Source organism: Ischnura elegans, chromosome 10 (genome assembly GCF_921293095.1).
Source record: "Ischnura elegans chromosome 10, ioIscEleg1.1, whole genome shotgun sequence".
NCBI classification, from domain to species: domain Eukaryota; kingdom Metazoa; phylum Arthropoda; class Insecta; order Odonata; family Coenagrionidae; genus Ischnura; species Ischnura elegans.
Genome location: NC_060255.1, coordinates 5,747,740 through 5,765,636, shown reverse-complemented (window position 1 = coordinate 5,765,636; position 17,897 = coordinate 5,747,740). Strand labels below are relative to the sequence as shown.

Here is a 17,897-nt window from a genome sequence, read left to right as displayed (position 1 = left end):
TAAACTCAAATACCTGAAATGCTCTCAATAAAGCCATATGGTCACTATAAGAACCAGCGGCAAGCTTCTTTCTGCTGGAATCACTGGCCCTCTTCTGCGAAGGCAGGCTTGGAAGAATGAATGGATCCCTGCAATGACATAGCACATTGCATCAAAATCTGCAAAGGGAATCCAATATGCTCAAGTGTTAAGTTTTAATGCAAATTAATTAGGTATGAACATCATGCTAGAGTCATATAGTAAGGATTGACATTAGAAAAACCACTCCACAAAATTCTTCATCAGTGAATGGCTGCAGAAACATGAACCCCAAAACACTTAAGATTTCATTCTTATGAATGCATATCATCTCTGTTGCTGCATCACGAGACCCATTGTATTAGGGATTAAATTCTAGATTGTTATCCCTAAGGTTGAGGAAAGAGAGTAAAGGGTAATGAATATTAATTGGGTGTTTTACCACCCAAGTTTTATCCATTCCTGGGATGGCCAAAAAGTAAGTTGCATGGGCTAGAACTTTAGGTAAATAAAGACATGAAATTCCATTGTTTAAAAATGGCCATGAAAAAAATCATTTGGCTTAGCTGCAATTTGAACCTGGATATCCTTATAGCCACTATAATGTATACCACCAGTTTCACTCTGAAAAAGATCATTTAGTGGGATGAAAAGAAGGGGAGAGAGGGTGCAAAGGAATAGCATCAAAACAGGCCATCAACCATCTGTTCACATTGATTCCTTCTTAAAAAATGTGAAATTAATAATTTTGTGTCCACAAAAATTACCACTTTGAAAAAACCAATACTTAAGAGCCATTTTTTTATTTTGCAAAACAGTTTAAACAGTATTTTCTTATTTGAGGAGGCAACCTGCATGCCAATTTCCATGAAAATATGGAAGGCCAAGGGTCAACAGCAGTCTGTTTAGGAGTGAAATGACTTAAGTAAGACCCAAATTCATTGGCACCCCACACCACGCACCTAGGTCACCCATGCTCATTTTGCACTCACCTGTGAGCCATGCAAGTGACAATGGTGAGGACTGGATCCAAGCACTTGAGGACAATTGAATATAGGAGCATTTTCCCAAGATGAGGCTCAAGAGGAAGGTCTGGCAGGTGATGTCCCAGTTCCGTCAGATCTTCCCATGAATCCAGGGCATCCATCATCTAGGAATAATCATACCATCACTGATTTTCAGTTTCCAAATAAAAGACCAAGTTCTTAATTTGTAACAAGAAATCAACCAATAATTCCTGAGAAAAGTACTTTTGATAAAGAGGTAAAATTGAGCAGAGATTTCTTATCAAACCTAATGATGGAGACGAAAACTTAGCACGTAATTGAAAGAGACATACTTCTTTCATGATCATTTTCTTAGCTATTTCCACTGCACTGTCTGAATCAAATTCATAGGCAAATTTTGCATCAATTCTATTGTCTAACTAGTTGTTTAGAGTGGGGAAGGGTAGAAAAGGGAAAGCAGGAGTGTGCCACAGATGGTATGCACATAATGACCAACAGTGGTGCCGACTCCATGGGGCCTGAGGGGGCCCGAGCCCCCCCAAAAATTCGCTACAGATGTGAGGAAAAAATTTGTCAGGCTTGTCCCCGGAGTGTCCAGATATCAAGATTCGAGTGATCAGGGTTCTAATGTTGATCATATGACTCTTCTAAAATGCTTAAAAAACTCAAAATTCACTACTAATAAAATTTACCGGGCCAAGGTCCCCGGTTTAGGCCCCCCAAATAATTTTTGTAAGTCCCCCCTAATGACCAATGATTAGAGCAAGTATGGAAACATTTAACCATGAAACTCATATTTATCTCTGTTAGTGCAGCAATTCACAAGGGTAAATAATACACTTCATTTTCCACATTCACGACATCATCAAATTGCTTACCTTCAACATCTGGACAGAATGCCTTGTCACGAGAAATGGAGGGGGCTCGATGGCTTTTGCGAGAAAATCGGCAATGGCAATGTTAGAGGGAGCCAGCAACTTTGCATTAAGGCATAATTCCTGTGAAGTTGTAATGACAGGCATTAGAGACACACGAAATGGCTAAATAGTAACTTTAAATTTATCATCTTATTTCATATTAAATGTAGAAAACTCAGAATTAAGTATACAATTGACTTGTACATCAAGTGACCTCTCCAAACATGCATTTTTTGAAAGTGTAAAGACTTTCACACATCCTTTTCTTTCAATGACTGCAAAAAACTTATGTAATCTGGGTGTATTGGCTTTATCAATTCTTAACCAACCTAGGACAAAGAAAAGTTTGGCTCCAGGAGAATGTTGAGAGAGGAGAAGAGAAAAATCTCTTACTATCTGGAATTGTACACAACCATAAGATTTTTTAAATCTTCAACTGCATTTGTAATTTTGTGTACAAGCCAAATTTTTATGCAAAAGAAACTCCAAAGCCACACCTTCAACTTGAAAAATAAATCTCATAAAAGAAAGACATCGAAGTCTGAACACACACACACTACAACCTTTAAAACATAAACAATGAAGGCACCTTCATTCTCAACTATGTAATATGTATCCCATTATGATTATGATGAGGATTTTCAGATATAATTTGGCAAGGAAAATACAAACTTGGAGAGGAACTCTGAGGATTTCCGGTGTTTGATATGGCTGCATTGCTTGGTAGCGGATCCGAGAGAAGATATGGTAGCAGTAGCCCCGACGTGTTCTGCCAGCTCTCCCCCTTCGCTGCTGGCAACAGGCCTTGGAGGCCCATGACGTGTGGAGGGTGTTTATGCCACTTAATGCATCAAACGACCTCTGGGAGTGGCAAAGTATTAATCAGCAAATTAGATATTTGAACTTAACTGATAGAGAAACACTTTTCTAACACTTTATTTGTACTCTTTAGAGTACAGAGCAAAAAAATGTAATACCTCCTTAACTTTCCCCGAATCAATGACAAATACAACATCATCAATAGTTATACTAGTTTCTGCAATATTTGTCGAGAGAATTATCTTTCTTACACCAGCGGGAGAGGGATGAAAAACTCTTTTTTGATCAATAGTCTGTAAAAGAAAGATACTAAAAGTAAGCATTAATCAAAGAAGACGCTACATGCTAAGTGGTCCAACTATTTGGGCCTCCAAAAGTACTATGTAGCTATCTAAGGTTAGTAGCTAATAAATTGTTTGAATGAGATATTCTCTATCATATGAGGGCAGAAGACATAATTTTGGAATTTTTATAACAGCAAAACAAATTTAGAAAAAAATTGGTGACCAAAGTTACTACTCATTAGCTTTTCTTTAACACCAGAAATGGTTTAATTACCAAAAGGAAAACATACCTGCATATTGGAGTGCAAAATAAATAAGTTAAATTTCATTACATCCACCATTTTCTTTTCCTCCTGATAAATTTTATCTCTCAATGAAGTAATTTCTTCATATCCTGGCAAGAAAACCAAGACTGCTCCTATAAATAAAAGTCCCATTTTATATAAGCATTGATATTATTGCAGTGAGACAGATATTGTAAGAATTTTTTTTAACATCAACAAGAAACCAGGGTAAATGAAAAACAACTGATTAAATTTCATTTCAATTGCAATCATCTCTCACAGAGGGTAAGGATCATTTTTGGTTTTTGCTAGTGATGGGTCGGTTCGATTCCTCGATTCTCAGCCAAGAATCGGAATCGAAAATGAGTACTTGCCAATGTGAAAAATCGATTCCGATTCCCGTAGTACTTCGAACCACAAATTTAAATATGACCGCGTTTCCAACAGTCATTTGAATTTTCGCACCGCGTTATCGTAAAGACAAAAAACATTATCTTCTAGGGATTTGCGAGTACTCGAAAGTTCGAGTAGAGTGGAGTAGTTGGTACTTTTATGCGCTTAAGTAGTTGGTACTCGACTCGAGCGTTTCGAGTAGCTTTGCAAATGTCGAGTCGAGTAAGTTACGGTTACAGGGCTTTCGAAGCTAGTAGGTCCAGCAATCTGCCGACAGGAAGTGTTATCATGAAACTCATGTAGTAATACAGTTTTTAAAGCCGATAAGTAATTCCAATGTCTTGGCTTGGTAGTTTTAGCTTGCTGTACACTCTACAGTTGTCGACGTAGGTGCCGAATACCTTTACGCCAGCCGCGGCGGCCGATCGTCTTCCGACCCGGCGCACACCGCGGTGCACCGGTCCGAAATCGGAAAAAGCTGGAATCAAGTCCAAAATCACCTTTTTGGGGATAGAGGCTTGAAACTTAGCGTAAATACTCATAAATCATTACCAGATATATACTTATATGCCATTTTACCTAAATACGACGCTTTAGTGATGATACAGTGGCCCAAACATGACCAACTTTTCAAAACCACGCGCGATCTCGTTAATCCTCGAAAAGTTTTAAATTTATCCAGGAGGTGTTGCGTTGGTATGATTTTTATGGAATAAAAAACACAATATCCTTTCACTTGGTGCTTTTTCTATACATCCAATGACTTTTGAAGATTTTGGCTTTCATCTGTCTGGTTTTACAACGCGAAATGGTCGATCCGTTTTTCACTTGAAGTTTGACATAAAGTAGAAACTATCTTTCGTTTGTGAAAAATATAACTCGGAAAATTTGAACCACAATATAAAGTAGAGATTTCTAAAAATTACTAAGCAGAAATCTTGGAAAAACACTTTTGCAAAGAAGGAAATAAGAGCGATTTTTTAATCGCACGTCAAGGCTGAGCTACACGCCGTGGAACTCGGTAACTGAGGCCGATTTTTCAAGTTTTTTTAAACTTTAGTCTTGAAAATTGTCATTTAAAGCACGGACAATCGTCTTCATTGACTTAAAAAACTAAAATGAGGGTGTTAAAAAGGGTTATATATAGATCGACTTGACCATTTAACACATTACTCGAGTGAAAATACTAAGGATTGGATATTTTTCAGGAACCATCCCACGCATAAGAAATATGGCTCGGGTATTCAAGTAAAGTGAAGAGATTAAGTTGGCATGCTTAAGAGAGAGGAAAATGAACTGTTTCCTCGAAAGGCAACAGCCGATACCCTCTTTCCCTCTCCACCTTCGCAGAGGTGAGTCGCGCGGAAAGCAGAGTTTTCACATCACAAGGCATCAATTAGCCTTTTTTAATACAACGTCCGTCCGATGTGATATTCATTTGTAGCTTTTAGTTTCTTTCTTGAACTTAAAAAAGCAAGAGTTTTAAGGTTGATTAAACGATGTGAGAAGTATAGGTATTTTTGGCCCTACAAAACCAAAGCTAAGTTCTTTAGTTCATTTGCTTGGGCAACCTGAGTTCCATGAGGTTTTAAGATCCACAAAGATCGATGATATACTTCAAGTTTCCAAAATCTTGCAATTTTGGGAGGAAAGTACTTTCCCAGTCACACAATTATGTAGCAAAAGGCAATTTTCTGCAGGCAGTAATACTGTAACATGGAGACATCAAAACCTGCTGGCTGAGCATGAGCATGTTGGTTTTTTTGCTTGAGAATTTGAAAGGGCCAAATATTACACGATTAATATAAGCAGTATTTAATCTTAATCATAACTGTGAATATGACTTTACTCAGGGCTCTCCCTTGTATTTATAAGTGGTCTTTTTCTTGGAGCCTATGTCGTCAGAATCGATGGAATCTGTATCGGTAGAATCAGAATCGAAATGTCAGAATCGGAATCGGGATCGGAATCGATAAAATTTTGGAATCGACCCATCACTAGTTTTTGCAAAATTAAGTTTACCCTCTTTAAATTTACGAATCCATATTAAATACACTTAGTTTTGTTATTGAATAAATTTCAACTTAAACAAGAATTTCAATAATAAAAAAATAGAATTAACTCACATTAGAGGGTTCTTTCAACTTTAATTTTCATTAAATATTTATGTGGACTAGTATCAACATGTAATTCAATACACCCATATAATATAAAACTACAGCCCCAAATTTCACAGTCATTGCCCAGTAACTTAACACAAATGCTTAGCACTGAAAATTTTTCCTCACCATTTTCTTGGTTGGAGTGGATTTTTAGGAGGAGAGCCATAATTAAGTCAATGTTCACTTTTTCATCGTTAAAGCCTTGATGATAAACATCAAGCAAGTCCTTATCCTCCTGGCTTAATTCAACTAATGAATTATCAACACTGGACTCGGCGGCTTCAATTTCTGGAGAATTCCTGAAACCAAATATTATACACGTTTTTGCTATCTTTCTTCAACTCTAAAGGTTAATTAAGCATCCAACTCCCCACACCATTATTTTCAATAGAATCAGTGATAAGAGAGATGCAATGCTTACGACAGTACAATGCTTAGGAGTAAAAACCGGAACATTGTAAAATTCATCACTAAGGGAGAAACTCCATTGCCTCCTGCTTGTTATTGGCCAAGGTTTTTAGATGAATGACTCACTTTGAAATCAAAGGCCACTCAGTTCTCCTTTGGACTTGCAGCCCGTCAGTAGATAAGAAATTTGTGTATGAGACCCATCCCCCATTTTCAGCTTCAATTTCTGGGATAAAAGGTGCGTCTACAACACAAGTGTATTCGGTATTGTCTGGCATTGGAGGGGGGGTATGAGGGGGGGTAAGATTGGACAACTTTACTGTGACAACTTAAAACACCGAAGCTGCAATACCATTTCTGATAGTGCACATTTATCAAATATAACTTCAAAGGAAAAAGTGGCCTAAACAATCATTTGTAAACATTTTCTATGACACTACAGAAAAATCAAGTACAGTGGAACCTCGTTAAAGTGAGTACGGGCTATAGCGAGACCCCCGCTATTACGAGAGTTAGCCGATGCACCGTCAATTGACCCTATAAAATGCATGTTAAAAAATTCGTTTTTACGAGGCCCTTTTGGTGTTGGCTCTCGCCATAGCGAGGGTTTCACCGCCGGAAAAAATTACATCAAGACTCCTTCATCTCTGTAATTGCTAGCGATCTGTTAGAAATGAAGTTAATGGAGTGCTCAGTCTCAAATTTATGTGGTAAACTGTCGTTCGATTAATAAGTAGTTAATTTTGTGATAATATTGTGGCATTAGCATCCGCGAACGTTCGTGAGTAGCGTGAATAGAAAGCATTTGATGGCAGACACCACGGCCAAAAAAACAACAAACACGTCTAAGCGAGAAAATAAAAATAAAGGAGTAATATGAGAGTGTTGAAATTAATTTATCCTCCTATTTGCTTTTCACGATAAAAAAAAACAAAAGCGTCCAAGGAATGTAGACTATGTAGAGTTATAAGGAGCTTTGTTCGGGTGGTTTTGCCCACTCCAATCCTCGGGAACTTCTGAGAAAGGGGCTACGCCTAAGCCTAAAGCAAAGTATTTAAGGATAGATTGCGAATCAAGAATTTCAAGAGTGAGGAAGGTTGATTATACTAATACAAAGCACCAAAGCGTTATCTCTCGTCATAATTGCTGGTGATGCCGGCGGTGTAAACCCGAAGTCGTGGAAGAATCATCAATAATAATATACATCAATAAAATACACCCATGGAAACATTTGAGGTATTAAATAACCACGATACGGTTTTATCAGTAAATTTTTGAATTTTCAGTGGAAAATGCCAAAATAATAAAATGATTACGTAGATGCACTGATTAAGTGCATAGAAAAACGGCTTTGTCGGTTGTGCTTTGGCATAATGATTGACAAAACCATGCTTTGCATGATTTTTATTCAGTACGGCGCTCATAAATTGTTTGAATAGTTAGTCGTTGTTTGAGTAAGGAAATTTGGTGATGCAAAAAAAAACATCGCCTTTCGTCTGGATTTATGCTTACGGTTATCGGATAGAAACTTCTTTGTCGCCGCACCACTCCTGTTCCAGTATAACTGTTCTCAACAGGTATATTGGCTATTATTTGCTCCACCTCCGGTAAAGCGACAATTCGTTATAGCGAGTGTTTATTGGTGCACCGTGGGGTCTCGTTTTATCGAGGTTGCACTGTACCTTATTCCTCGATAATAATTCCAAGTGCTAATATATCCATATTTTAATATATATCGAGGAATTAGCACATAGTGCATTATTTCTACTGTCATGCCATCATTCAAAGAATTAGAACTTGTAATTTTAGAAGTGAAAGCACTTCAGATGTACGTGCACAAGCGTTCTTGAAATACTTGGCTCTTAACATAGTGTTGTGGCCTCCCTTGTTTTCCCTTTTGATGCTGCCCTGAGTCCCTGAGGAAGAGGCCAGAATGGTTGCCACCGCTGTAGGACTGCCCTGGAACCCTTGGAACAGTAGTTGTAATCAGTGGTGGATCCAGGATAGGGACAAGGGGGGGGCCAAGTAGGGGGTTACCTCCCAGCAGTATTGCGGGTCCGAACAAAATTACCATTCTACCTAGAGTAAAATGGATATAAAAGGAGGGGCCCTCCATAGATCCGCCACTGGTTGTAAAGTCAGACTCACTCAAATTGACCATTTGCCCTTTCAAAGACAGTTATTCATGCCATTGGAATTTCGGCAACTTTGAGAATTTTTATCTCAGGAACGTTACCTAGCCCTCCAGATTTTTGCATTGTGCAAGATTCATCATCTTCTATCACCTCAATTCTTTTAAAATCAACATGTTCTCCATGGAAATCAAATTTAACAGAGAAGGGGCAATACATGAATTTGCATAGTCCAAAGGTTACACATTCCAAAAACCTAACACTACACACCTCATACAAGGAGAATCGCATCATAAACTTACATATATGCCTCCAAAAGGTCAATCACAGCAGTCTGCTTCATATGCCGAGCCCAATCTAAAGCACTCCAGCCATTGGGTGCCTTCAAGTTCAAGTTAGCACCCAAGTTAAGTAGCTGCTCCACAGTATTTACGTTTCCCCTACTAGCTGCCACCATTAGAGATGTGACTGACGTCTCAGAATGCTGTAATAGAAAATAGAACAATATTTTCCCTTCACTATTCAGTACGGTAGCCCAGAGCACCACTTAGTATCATAAATGACATATATAGTAAACTCACAATTATACAAAGCAGGATATTACAAAATTTTTGATAATACGAAGTTAAATTGTGGTCCCGGCGAAAAGCGTATGGTAAATACATGGCGCTATTCGATAATACGAAGTTCTGATAATACAAAATGTTTTCAAATAACAAATATTAGGCTCGGTCACCAAGAGCAAAAGGGTATTATCATTTTTGGGAATTCACGAAATTGAACCAATACACCACCTAAATATCTTGAGAAATGATAAAACGTTGTGGTAGGAAAAAAATGAATGTGGATAATATCGTTTCTCTCTTTATTTCCATTCCCCTTCATTCACCTGAAAATACAGTAGGAACAAAAAATATTAACCTACGAAGGTTATTTTGGAAACCCTTGTTATGACCCTTGTTTTTCTTTTTTTCTTGCCAGTGAGTGATAGAGGGCATCACAAATGGCGGGTTAGGCGGGCCGCTGTTAAAATTTCGTAGGCGTTGGAAACAAATATCTATCTTATGCGTAGATAATAGGTACCGTATAAGCGCGTGTAAGAGGCGCACCTTTTTTCCCAGACATTGCAGCCGAAAATGGGGGTGCGCCTCTTACACAAACTTTTATTCTCCCCCCCTCCCCTTCCCCGGTCGCAAGTCCAAGGGGAACTGAGTGGCCTTGATTTTCAGCGTGAGTCAGTCATCTGAAACCCTGGGTCAAAATCAAGCGGCAGGCAGGGGAGTTTCTCCCTTAGTGACGTATTTTTAAAATGCTCCTGTTTGAATTTCTTGCAAGCATCGCGCCGTCACGTCGGTACCTCAGAGGTGAACATACAAAAGATCGCGCGGGGTGATTCGCTCCGGAGCGCGCGCTAAATTTACAGCCGCGAGTGGGCATCCCGCGGCATTTATACTGCATATAGTAATCGGTTATCAAACGTAGAGAAACGCGTATTTTTGACGGACATACCTGGTTAATAGTCAATATCTGACTTGCCGAGTAATTTCCATTACGCTGAGGACCTGATTTTCCAAAAATCATCTTCGGACGCTAATATGAGGATTTTTGCAACTGGAAATTATATTGGAGTCAAAACCTGCGCTTTCAAAAATTCGAACGAGTGTGTTCATTGTTAGACTAAATTGTGGATGGAAGAAATCAGAAATGCTTATAAGTGAAGAGCGCGGAAGGAGAGGTCCAGGGGAAAGAGCGCGATCCCACCGTCTTCGAAGCAAGCAACGAAATACGGAGGGGAAGGAGCGCGCTCCCTCCCCTCCGTATCTCAAGCTACGAGGCTATGAGCGAAGGAGCACGGGAAGAACACGTCCGATCTTGCACGTGACGTAGTTGCCTTCAAAGCGAAGGGGCGAAGGCGCAGCAATGTGATATATGCAGTTAGCGTTGCCTAAGGTTTCCAGTCCGTCTCGTCTTGTTTGAGTGCGCTTATGCTACGCTTGTTTCTTCCGAAATTGTCCTGTTTGGACTATTTTGAATATTAGTAGCCTTGTTGTAACTATAAATCTTTGTGTCAATCAATTAGAGCTTAAAAAACTTAAATTCTGTCAGATATGCGTCGCGTTAGATCTCTTTCTTTTTTGAACCTCGTGCGTGTCATACAATTATTGAAAGCTATCGAGATATCTTCGGGCTCAGTAAATGACTCCCCCTTGCATTTGGCCTCCATAAACTGGGAGATCGATCAAGGTCAGTTGTGAGACGGGGTAGGGATGAAACACGTTTTCATTGTTCCCCTGTAACTTGATGTTTTCCTATTTTCCTGTGGGGTCTCGGAAAGGAAAAATAAACGGCAGAGGCATTGGCTGATGGAGGGCCGAGTGTGGTTCCGTTAAATCTACGACGTGGTTATTATCCTACGGCGCTGAGATTGCCCCGATTGTTGTCCAAGCTCTGGGGAAGGATCATGCTAAATGCCTGTCGTGTTTTGCCTTAAAATTTTCCACGGCTGCAATTTTATTGCAATACTCCTGCGAGAGCATTTAAACAAAATTGTTCGTGAGTAGGACAAGCATCGTAGAGCGACGGCGTATGCGAAGAGAGGATCGGAACTCTTTCTACTCCCTCTTATACCGCTATTACCGCCGCAGTTATCAAAATTTTCTCTTTCAATTAATATTGAAAGATTCAATTAATATTGAAAGAGGAAAATTCGATAACTGTCAAAATTCCAGGCGCACGTCTGCAACACCGCGCGATAGTATAACAAAATGCCGCAAAATTTTTTCTTCATAGCTCCGATGCTCAAAATAGGGGTGCGCCTCTTACACGTGTGCACCTCATACACAAGCTTATACGGTAGTTCCTATTCGCTACTGACAACAAAATTCTTAGATTAAATTTTCAATATGTTGTTTGAATACATTTTCTGAAATGGACAGGAATTTCTTTAGCGCTAAGATCGCTGATATTTAACAATAAAGAATGGGAAGTTTAGGGTCGTGTGAATTGTAACGATCTTTCACAGCATAAAATCAATAAGAAAGAGCATTTTTTTAAATTCTATCTTAAATAGGCACTGAAAACGTTAAACAAGGCTACTTAAGACAGAAAAAGGGCGGTGGGAACAAGAGCAAACATTTTTTAGCGACTTATTAAAAATGTTTGAAATTACGCAACTCTATCGAAAGGGCCTATTTTCTGGTCCCGTTGACTTCGCATAATTGAGAGTTTACTGTATGATACAAACTTCAACCATGGTCCTCCAATGAATGTAGGGAAGACAGCAATGCATTCAGAACTTGCAGAATGAAGGATACTCCAAGGATGTGCAGAGTAGAGAAGAATAGAGGGAGGGTGGTCTTTGTAAACTGTGAGGACGAGCCGAGCAGATCGCTAAGACCACAAAATTCCTCTCTTTTATGATGATGGAATGAAAGAGAGGCATTCCACCACATCACCAAAAACAACTACATATTTTTATTATACATTATTAGGAAAATAGTTGCAACTAACCTGGTAATCCACGTACACGTTTTCAGAGAGCACAAGATGAAGAAGCTGGGTAAAAGCATCTTCTGACCCAGAAAGCCATGCCTCAGACATACATCGATCCATCTCTTCTATCAGCCAAGGTTCCAGCTCAACTTTTTCTGGTACATTTTCCGTTGAAGAGCACTGTGGAAAAAGGACAAAGACCAGGAGTAAAAATAATTTGGACTTTTAAGATCTATACACAAAATGATTAAATCTTAAAGTTCCATAAATTCTAAATTAAAGTTCACTATTTGAGCATTAAGGCAATCTGGGAGGTGCCATCAAGGAAACACAGCCAAAATAGTTAACAATAGATGGTGATATTTTGTGGAAACAAGTAACGGGTAACATAACAATCAGAAAAAAGTTTGTATGGTCTACAGTTTCTTTACTATTAACCAACCCTGGTTTCAATAAACTACGTCAATTGAGTTAACATCTATTTTATCTTCAGAAGGCAAATAAATGGCTATAGAGGCAAAGATTATCGGAGAATAAAAACTGTGAATTTCGTCATAAAAATCTGTCAATTTCGGTTTAAAATTTCGTCATAGAATTTCAATTTCGTCACAAAAAATACAGTTTGGTCATAAAAATTCACTCGTCATAAATATTCCATTTTTATCCCCAGAACAATAATTTAAACGATAAAAATGCTTATGACCATATTAAATATATTTTTAATGGTAAAAACCTTGATAAAGAAGGGTCAAAGCAAATGCTAAAGGAATAAGTTAAGCATTTGTTAGATACATATACCATAAGCACTCTTTGCTATGTGTGTACATATTTCAACCTCATAACGCTAGAGAAATAATAATAATAATAATATTTATTTATCACCGTTGGCAAAATACAATGCATGGCTACGTCAAGATTTGCATTCAAAAAAGATGCAATATAAAAATACAAAAGACATTAGGAGAAGCGTTTTCCATAAGTATATATTGTAACCGGTGCATTCTGCCCGCTTACATAGTGGCGCATGAGACGGGAGTGCGAGGTAAAGGAAGGCCGTTTTTTTTTTCTTTTGATATGTGTTCGTGTGAATGTGTGCGTGAGTGTCATGAATCATTGAGTCCCCATTTGATGTTTCCCTATTTTCCTCCCCACAATGTGTAATGCTCTCCCTTCCCCCCCCCCCCCCTCCTAATGTGTGCAAGTCGAATTCTTAAGACGAAGAAGAACGTGGTTTCCCCCCCCCCCCCCGTGTCCTTGGTGAAGTGACCGTCCAGCCCCAAGTGCATCATCCCTTTCTTTCCCCTGACCCCCCCCTCCCCGGTGTTTCCTCCCCTCAATGGCTATATAACGTGGTGCACCGGAGGAAAACAGGCTTAGATGATTTTCTTTTTTGGCGATTCCGAAAAAAAAAAACGCTCCCAAGAGTAGGCGGAGTGTGGGGAGGCAGAGAAAAAGTTGGTGGAGAGATCCCGAGAGAGAGAGAGGGTGCCCAACGCGAGTCGGAGTTGCAAGGTAGACTCGTGGTGCCGATGAAAGGATCTCCCAACTGTCGCAGAGAAGCCATCTCCCACTCGTGAACCTGCCGGAGTTGACGCAGAGCAGCCTACGCCGCGGAACGGAATCGCCACGATCAGCAGATCGAGAGCCCCGAAAATTCAACAAACTGTAAGAGAAAAAGCCACGAAATCCCATTCCCCCCCCCCCCCCCCAACCCCCCCGCTCAAGGAACAGAAGAAAATTCCCACTTCACCAAGTCAAGAAGAGAATTCATTAAAAACATTGATAAAATTCCCCGCACAAATAGAGAAGAGGACAGTACTTCCCCCTATTACCGTGTGAATTTCTGTGCAATATCTATTTCGTTGTTTCATATTTCCATCCCCCCCCCCCGTTTCTTGTTTTTTTTTATTTGTCCCCTTTTCTTGTGGTTTTTGTATGGGTTATGAATGTGAAAACGTGTAGCGTGATTTTTTTTTGGGTTTAGGTTAAGGACTGAAATTTTTCTGTTGTGCAGCATAGTGAATTATGCGTTGTATTTCATTGAATTCAAGGAGAAGAGGTTAATTGTTACTTTTGCCATTGATTTGCTTGTATTTGTAAATGATCATATTTAAACTCATTAAATTTATGTTGAGCGAACTACGCAGTCGAACGGCTTTCTTTATCCGAACGCTCCTGTCTCAGGTCTCATCACCCCTAAACTTCCCCTCCTACCCTTTCCCAAAATCCCATTCCCTCACCCCAGGTGCACGGAATATCCCCGCTATACCTCTGACCTCCCCTTTTGCCCTCCAATCTCCCCCTCCCCGAATGTGCCCCGCATGGTGGGGTTACAATATACAGGCGGTCCTCGACTTTCGTACACTCGACTTTCGTACAATTCGCACTTTCGTACATTCAAAATTGACACCTTTTACTCGACTTTCGTACGCTAAATTCGGACTTTCGGACGCTGGTCTGTAATTTTTTTAAAATTCCCGCTATGTTTATTGCGCATCCCAACATTCAATTGTTTCAAATTGCAGTATTGGCAGTATATGCGAACAATATGAACGTATATAATGAAGGGAATTGTTGGTAATTGACTCTGGTCTAGGTGATTTATTTGGGAGAGAGACTGCCTGCTATAGGCTTCTTCATCAAGAGAAGAAGAAAGCCTTCATTGAAGATATTTTTCTAAAGAAGTTGACTAGACATCATCGAATAGCTTTCAATAAAACTAGTAAGATCTTCTTTCTAATTGTGTTTTTTCGTTTGAGTGCTGTTTAATTCATGTAAACCTTCAGCAACGATATTGCACGACATATCACCCGAATTCCGTTTGTCTTTTGTCTTCTTTGAATAACATGCGGAATATACGCGATCACGAATGTCACCTGCCAAACATCGAATTTTGGTGTAAAAATTAAAAGGTATCCAGAGTGCGGGTTCAACGAATACATTTTTTTATGCTACTTGATATGTCCTTTTATTTATAGTGGACGTAATAAGTGGAATGTCAACTTAAACGCCAAGAGGAAGTTTCACTCGATAGCCAACGGAGTTCTTGTTTTTTAAACTTATATTTGCATTTTCTGCGTATTTTCGAAATAAATTATATGATTTGAGGAGTTTTATTAATATATTATTAAAATTAAGTCAATTGAAATGAATTCCGTGAAAAAAAGGTTTTAGTACGTAAATTCCGCTCTTTTGGAACGTAACCCCTAATTAGTATGGAAGTCAATGGTTCGACTTTCGTACAATTCGACTTTCGTACAAGTTTTCGGGAACGCATTGTGTACGAAAGTCGGGGACCGCCTGTATATATACAATAAAAATACAGAAAAGGGAAAACCGTACAAAAATACATTTCAATATCATATGTCTTTATGAGAGTCTTCAAGGTATTCAGAGACACTGTAATAGCACTTTCTGAATAGAATATTTTTAACCCTCCATTTAAACACAGCAGGTGAAGAGACGGATTTAATTTCCTCAGGGATGTGATTAAAAATTGCAGAGGCAGAGTGGTAGGGGCCTTTCAGACAGAGAGAACTTGAGTATTGCTGAGTGTCTAAATTATTTCTAGAGCGGGTAGAGTAATTGTGGTAAGAGGCATTAGCAGGAAATTTGTCCCGGTTGGAGTGTATAAAGCAAGCACATGTCAAAATATATAAAGAAGGGTGTGTGAGGATTTTTGCATTGGAAAAAAGAGGTTTACCTGGGGTACGTATGCAGACTTGAAACATTGCCTTGATGGCTTGCTTTTGTGCAGAAAAGGCTTTACTTGAGGCAGCTGAATTTCCCCAGAACAAAATGCCATAGGATAAGTGAGTGCGTATTTTAGCGAAATACAGTTTTTTCAAAGTATCTAGAGACACAACTGGTGCTAACATCCTGATCATGAAGGTGCCTACATATACTTTGCTGATTGTGGCTTGAATATGATGTGACCAATCTAGGGTCTCGGAAATGATAAGTCCAAGGAACTTAGAGGTACTTATGCTGTTTCCGTGTGGATTTTTATTATTACTTGGGAAGAGATCTACCTTATTGGATCTCTTATGCAGAAATTGAAGGAAGACTGTTTTTTCTTCATTGAGCATGAGGTTATTTTTGCTGCACCATTGTTGCATTTCGTTGACAGTAATATTTCTGAGATGGATTAGGTTTTGGGGACTGTCGGCTGTGATGATAGCAGATGTATCGTCTGCATAGAGAATTAATTTGCCATGGGATAGGTGGTTTGGAAGGTCATTGATGAACAATAGGAATAGGAGCGGTCCCAGGAGAGACCCTTGGGGTACCCCACAGGAGAGTTTCATGGCACTGGATTTAACAGTAGAGTGACTGATGGAATAGCAGACAACTTGCATCCTTTCACTCAGATAGGACATGATCCATTTAAGGGGCAAACCAACGATGCCGAAAGCACAGAGCTTATTTTTTTAGAATGTTGTGGTCAATGAGATCAAAAGCCTTACTTAGGTCAAAGAAGATTCCAAGGGTTATGTGGGAGTTGTACAGACGAGGAATATTTTTGAATGGTCTACATTTCACTGTTTCATTGGCCTGCATTATGTAAAAAACATATAGTTTTCACTTAACATATTGATAGCAAAAGTCTTTAAGGTCTTACACAAAAATATAATATCAACACTCACAAATATGTATTTATCTACTAATAGGTTGCTTCTATCTATAAAAGTTTTTTTTTTGGAATATGCCATCTGAAATTATTCACTCTATGGAATTTAAAATTTGCTGAATCCTTCTTTTACTGGAATTGAGATCCATTGGTCAAACTTGACTTAAATTCTGCATTTTTTGGAATTTTAGTGGTTCTTTTATTTATATTTCCATACATTGAAAAACCTCTTTTTGCAGCTACATTTGCCACAGGTATCCACAGGGTTTTCACACAATTTTCTACAAAATGGGGAAAATCATTTTAAAGGGCAAGAATAAGTGAAAATACTGAAAATTCTTTTCCTTCTTCCCAGTGGCGGCTGGTGGTAATTTATCTAGGGTGTGCATTAGAGCAGATATAGGATGATTTAATTATATTATGTTAATCCTAATCCATGAGCGTCATATTTCGTCGTAATAGAATACATAGCAAGCAAAACATATCACTGGTACACTCTACCCTTAAAATTGCATGAACAGAAATAATATTAGCATGTATGAAAATAATTATTCTCAACACACCTTTACAAGTGACGGTAGTTGAAATTCATTCTCTTTTCCTTACACCCTATGAGGAAGTAGTGTAGAAAACGGCTATACAGATGGCTCTGTAGACGGACTAGGATCCTGGGCGCAGGTAGTGTAGGTGGCGGCTACACCACTACACTACCTGCTAGTCAGTCACCAAAAACATGCGCGTGCGCATTCGCATGGTTTTGAGTCTGCTCCCATCGCCCCTTTGAACAGCACATACCCCCCTGCTTACCTCGTCCCGCCAGAGCTCCCTCAAGCGATCGCACAGACCGAAAATGCGCCCGGCATGATGCCACGGGATCGCACACTTGTAGAGCGGTGAATTCGAAAAGGAGATAGCTGTAGCGTTCGGAGGCTCATGTTTCTTGCATATGCAGACAGTACTTTTATCCTTCGCGTTGCAAAGGAATAGTTTTCTTTTATAATTTATTCATCTTTGGGTGTGCACTTGCTAACATGCGTATACGCACGCGCCGCCACTGCTTCTTCCTGAACTGATCCAACAGAATCCTTCAAAGCAGAATAGCCAAGAAGTTCTTGAGTTTCTGTTAATGATAATATGAGGACGTTAACAACAATTGTGCTTAAGTCCTTCACATCAGTTGTCAATATACACCTTGTGTTGAATAATCTTCCCATGGCTGTAACAATGTTCCTCCCTGGGTCACTGTATACAAGGAATGACAATCTTTCCGCCTATTTGCTTCAGGACCTCACACATGGAAAGTTGCACAGATTTTTTGAGACTATTAAGAGAAGATTCATTTTCTTTTCCA

At 39.2% G+C, this 17,897-nt stretch overlaps 1 protein-coding gene across 4 annotated transcripts in view; it reads right to left on the bottom strand.

Moving 5' to 3' along the window:
• LOC124166375 (3'-5' RNA helicase YTHDC2-like) overlaps positions 1 to 17,897 on the bottom strand; it is a 59,085-nt gene that overhangs the window by 25,088 nt on the left and 16,100 nt on the right. For all 4 annotated transcript variants that reach the window (XM_046543878.1, XM_046543875.1, XM_046543876.1 and 1 more), the window contains exons 10-18: positions 11,935 to 12,096; positions 8,727 to 8,908; positions 6,011 to 6,183; positions 3,336 to 3,463; positions 2,920 to 3,054; positions 2,615 to 2,803; positions 1,904 to 2,023; positions 1,011 to 1,168; positions 14 to 128 (exon numbers count right to left, since the gene is read on the bottom strand). In XM_046543878.1, coding sequence (XP_046399834.1) covers positions 14 to 128; positions 1,011 to 1,168; positions 1,904 to 2,023; positions 2,615 to 2,803; positions 2,920 to 3,054; positions 3,336 to 3,463; positions 6,011 to 6,183; positions 8,727 to 8,908; positions 11,935 to 12,096 — 1,362 coding nt within the window. The remainder of the gene's footprint in view (positions 1 to 13; positions 129 to 1,010; positions 1,169 to 1,903; positions 2,024 to 2,614; positions 2,804 to 2,919; positions 3,055 to 3,335; positions 3,464 to 6,010; positions 6,184 to 8,726; positions 8,909 to 11,934; positions 12,097 to 17,897) is intronic.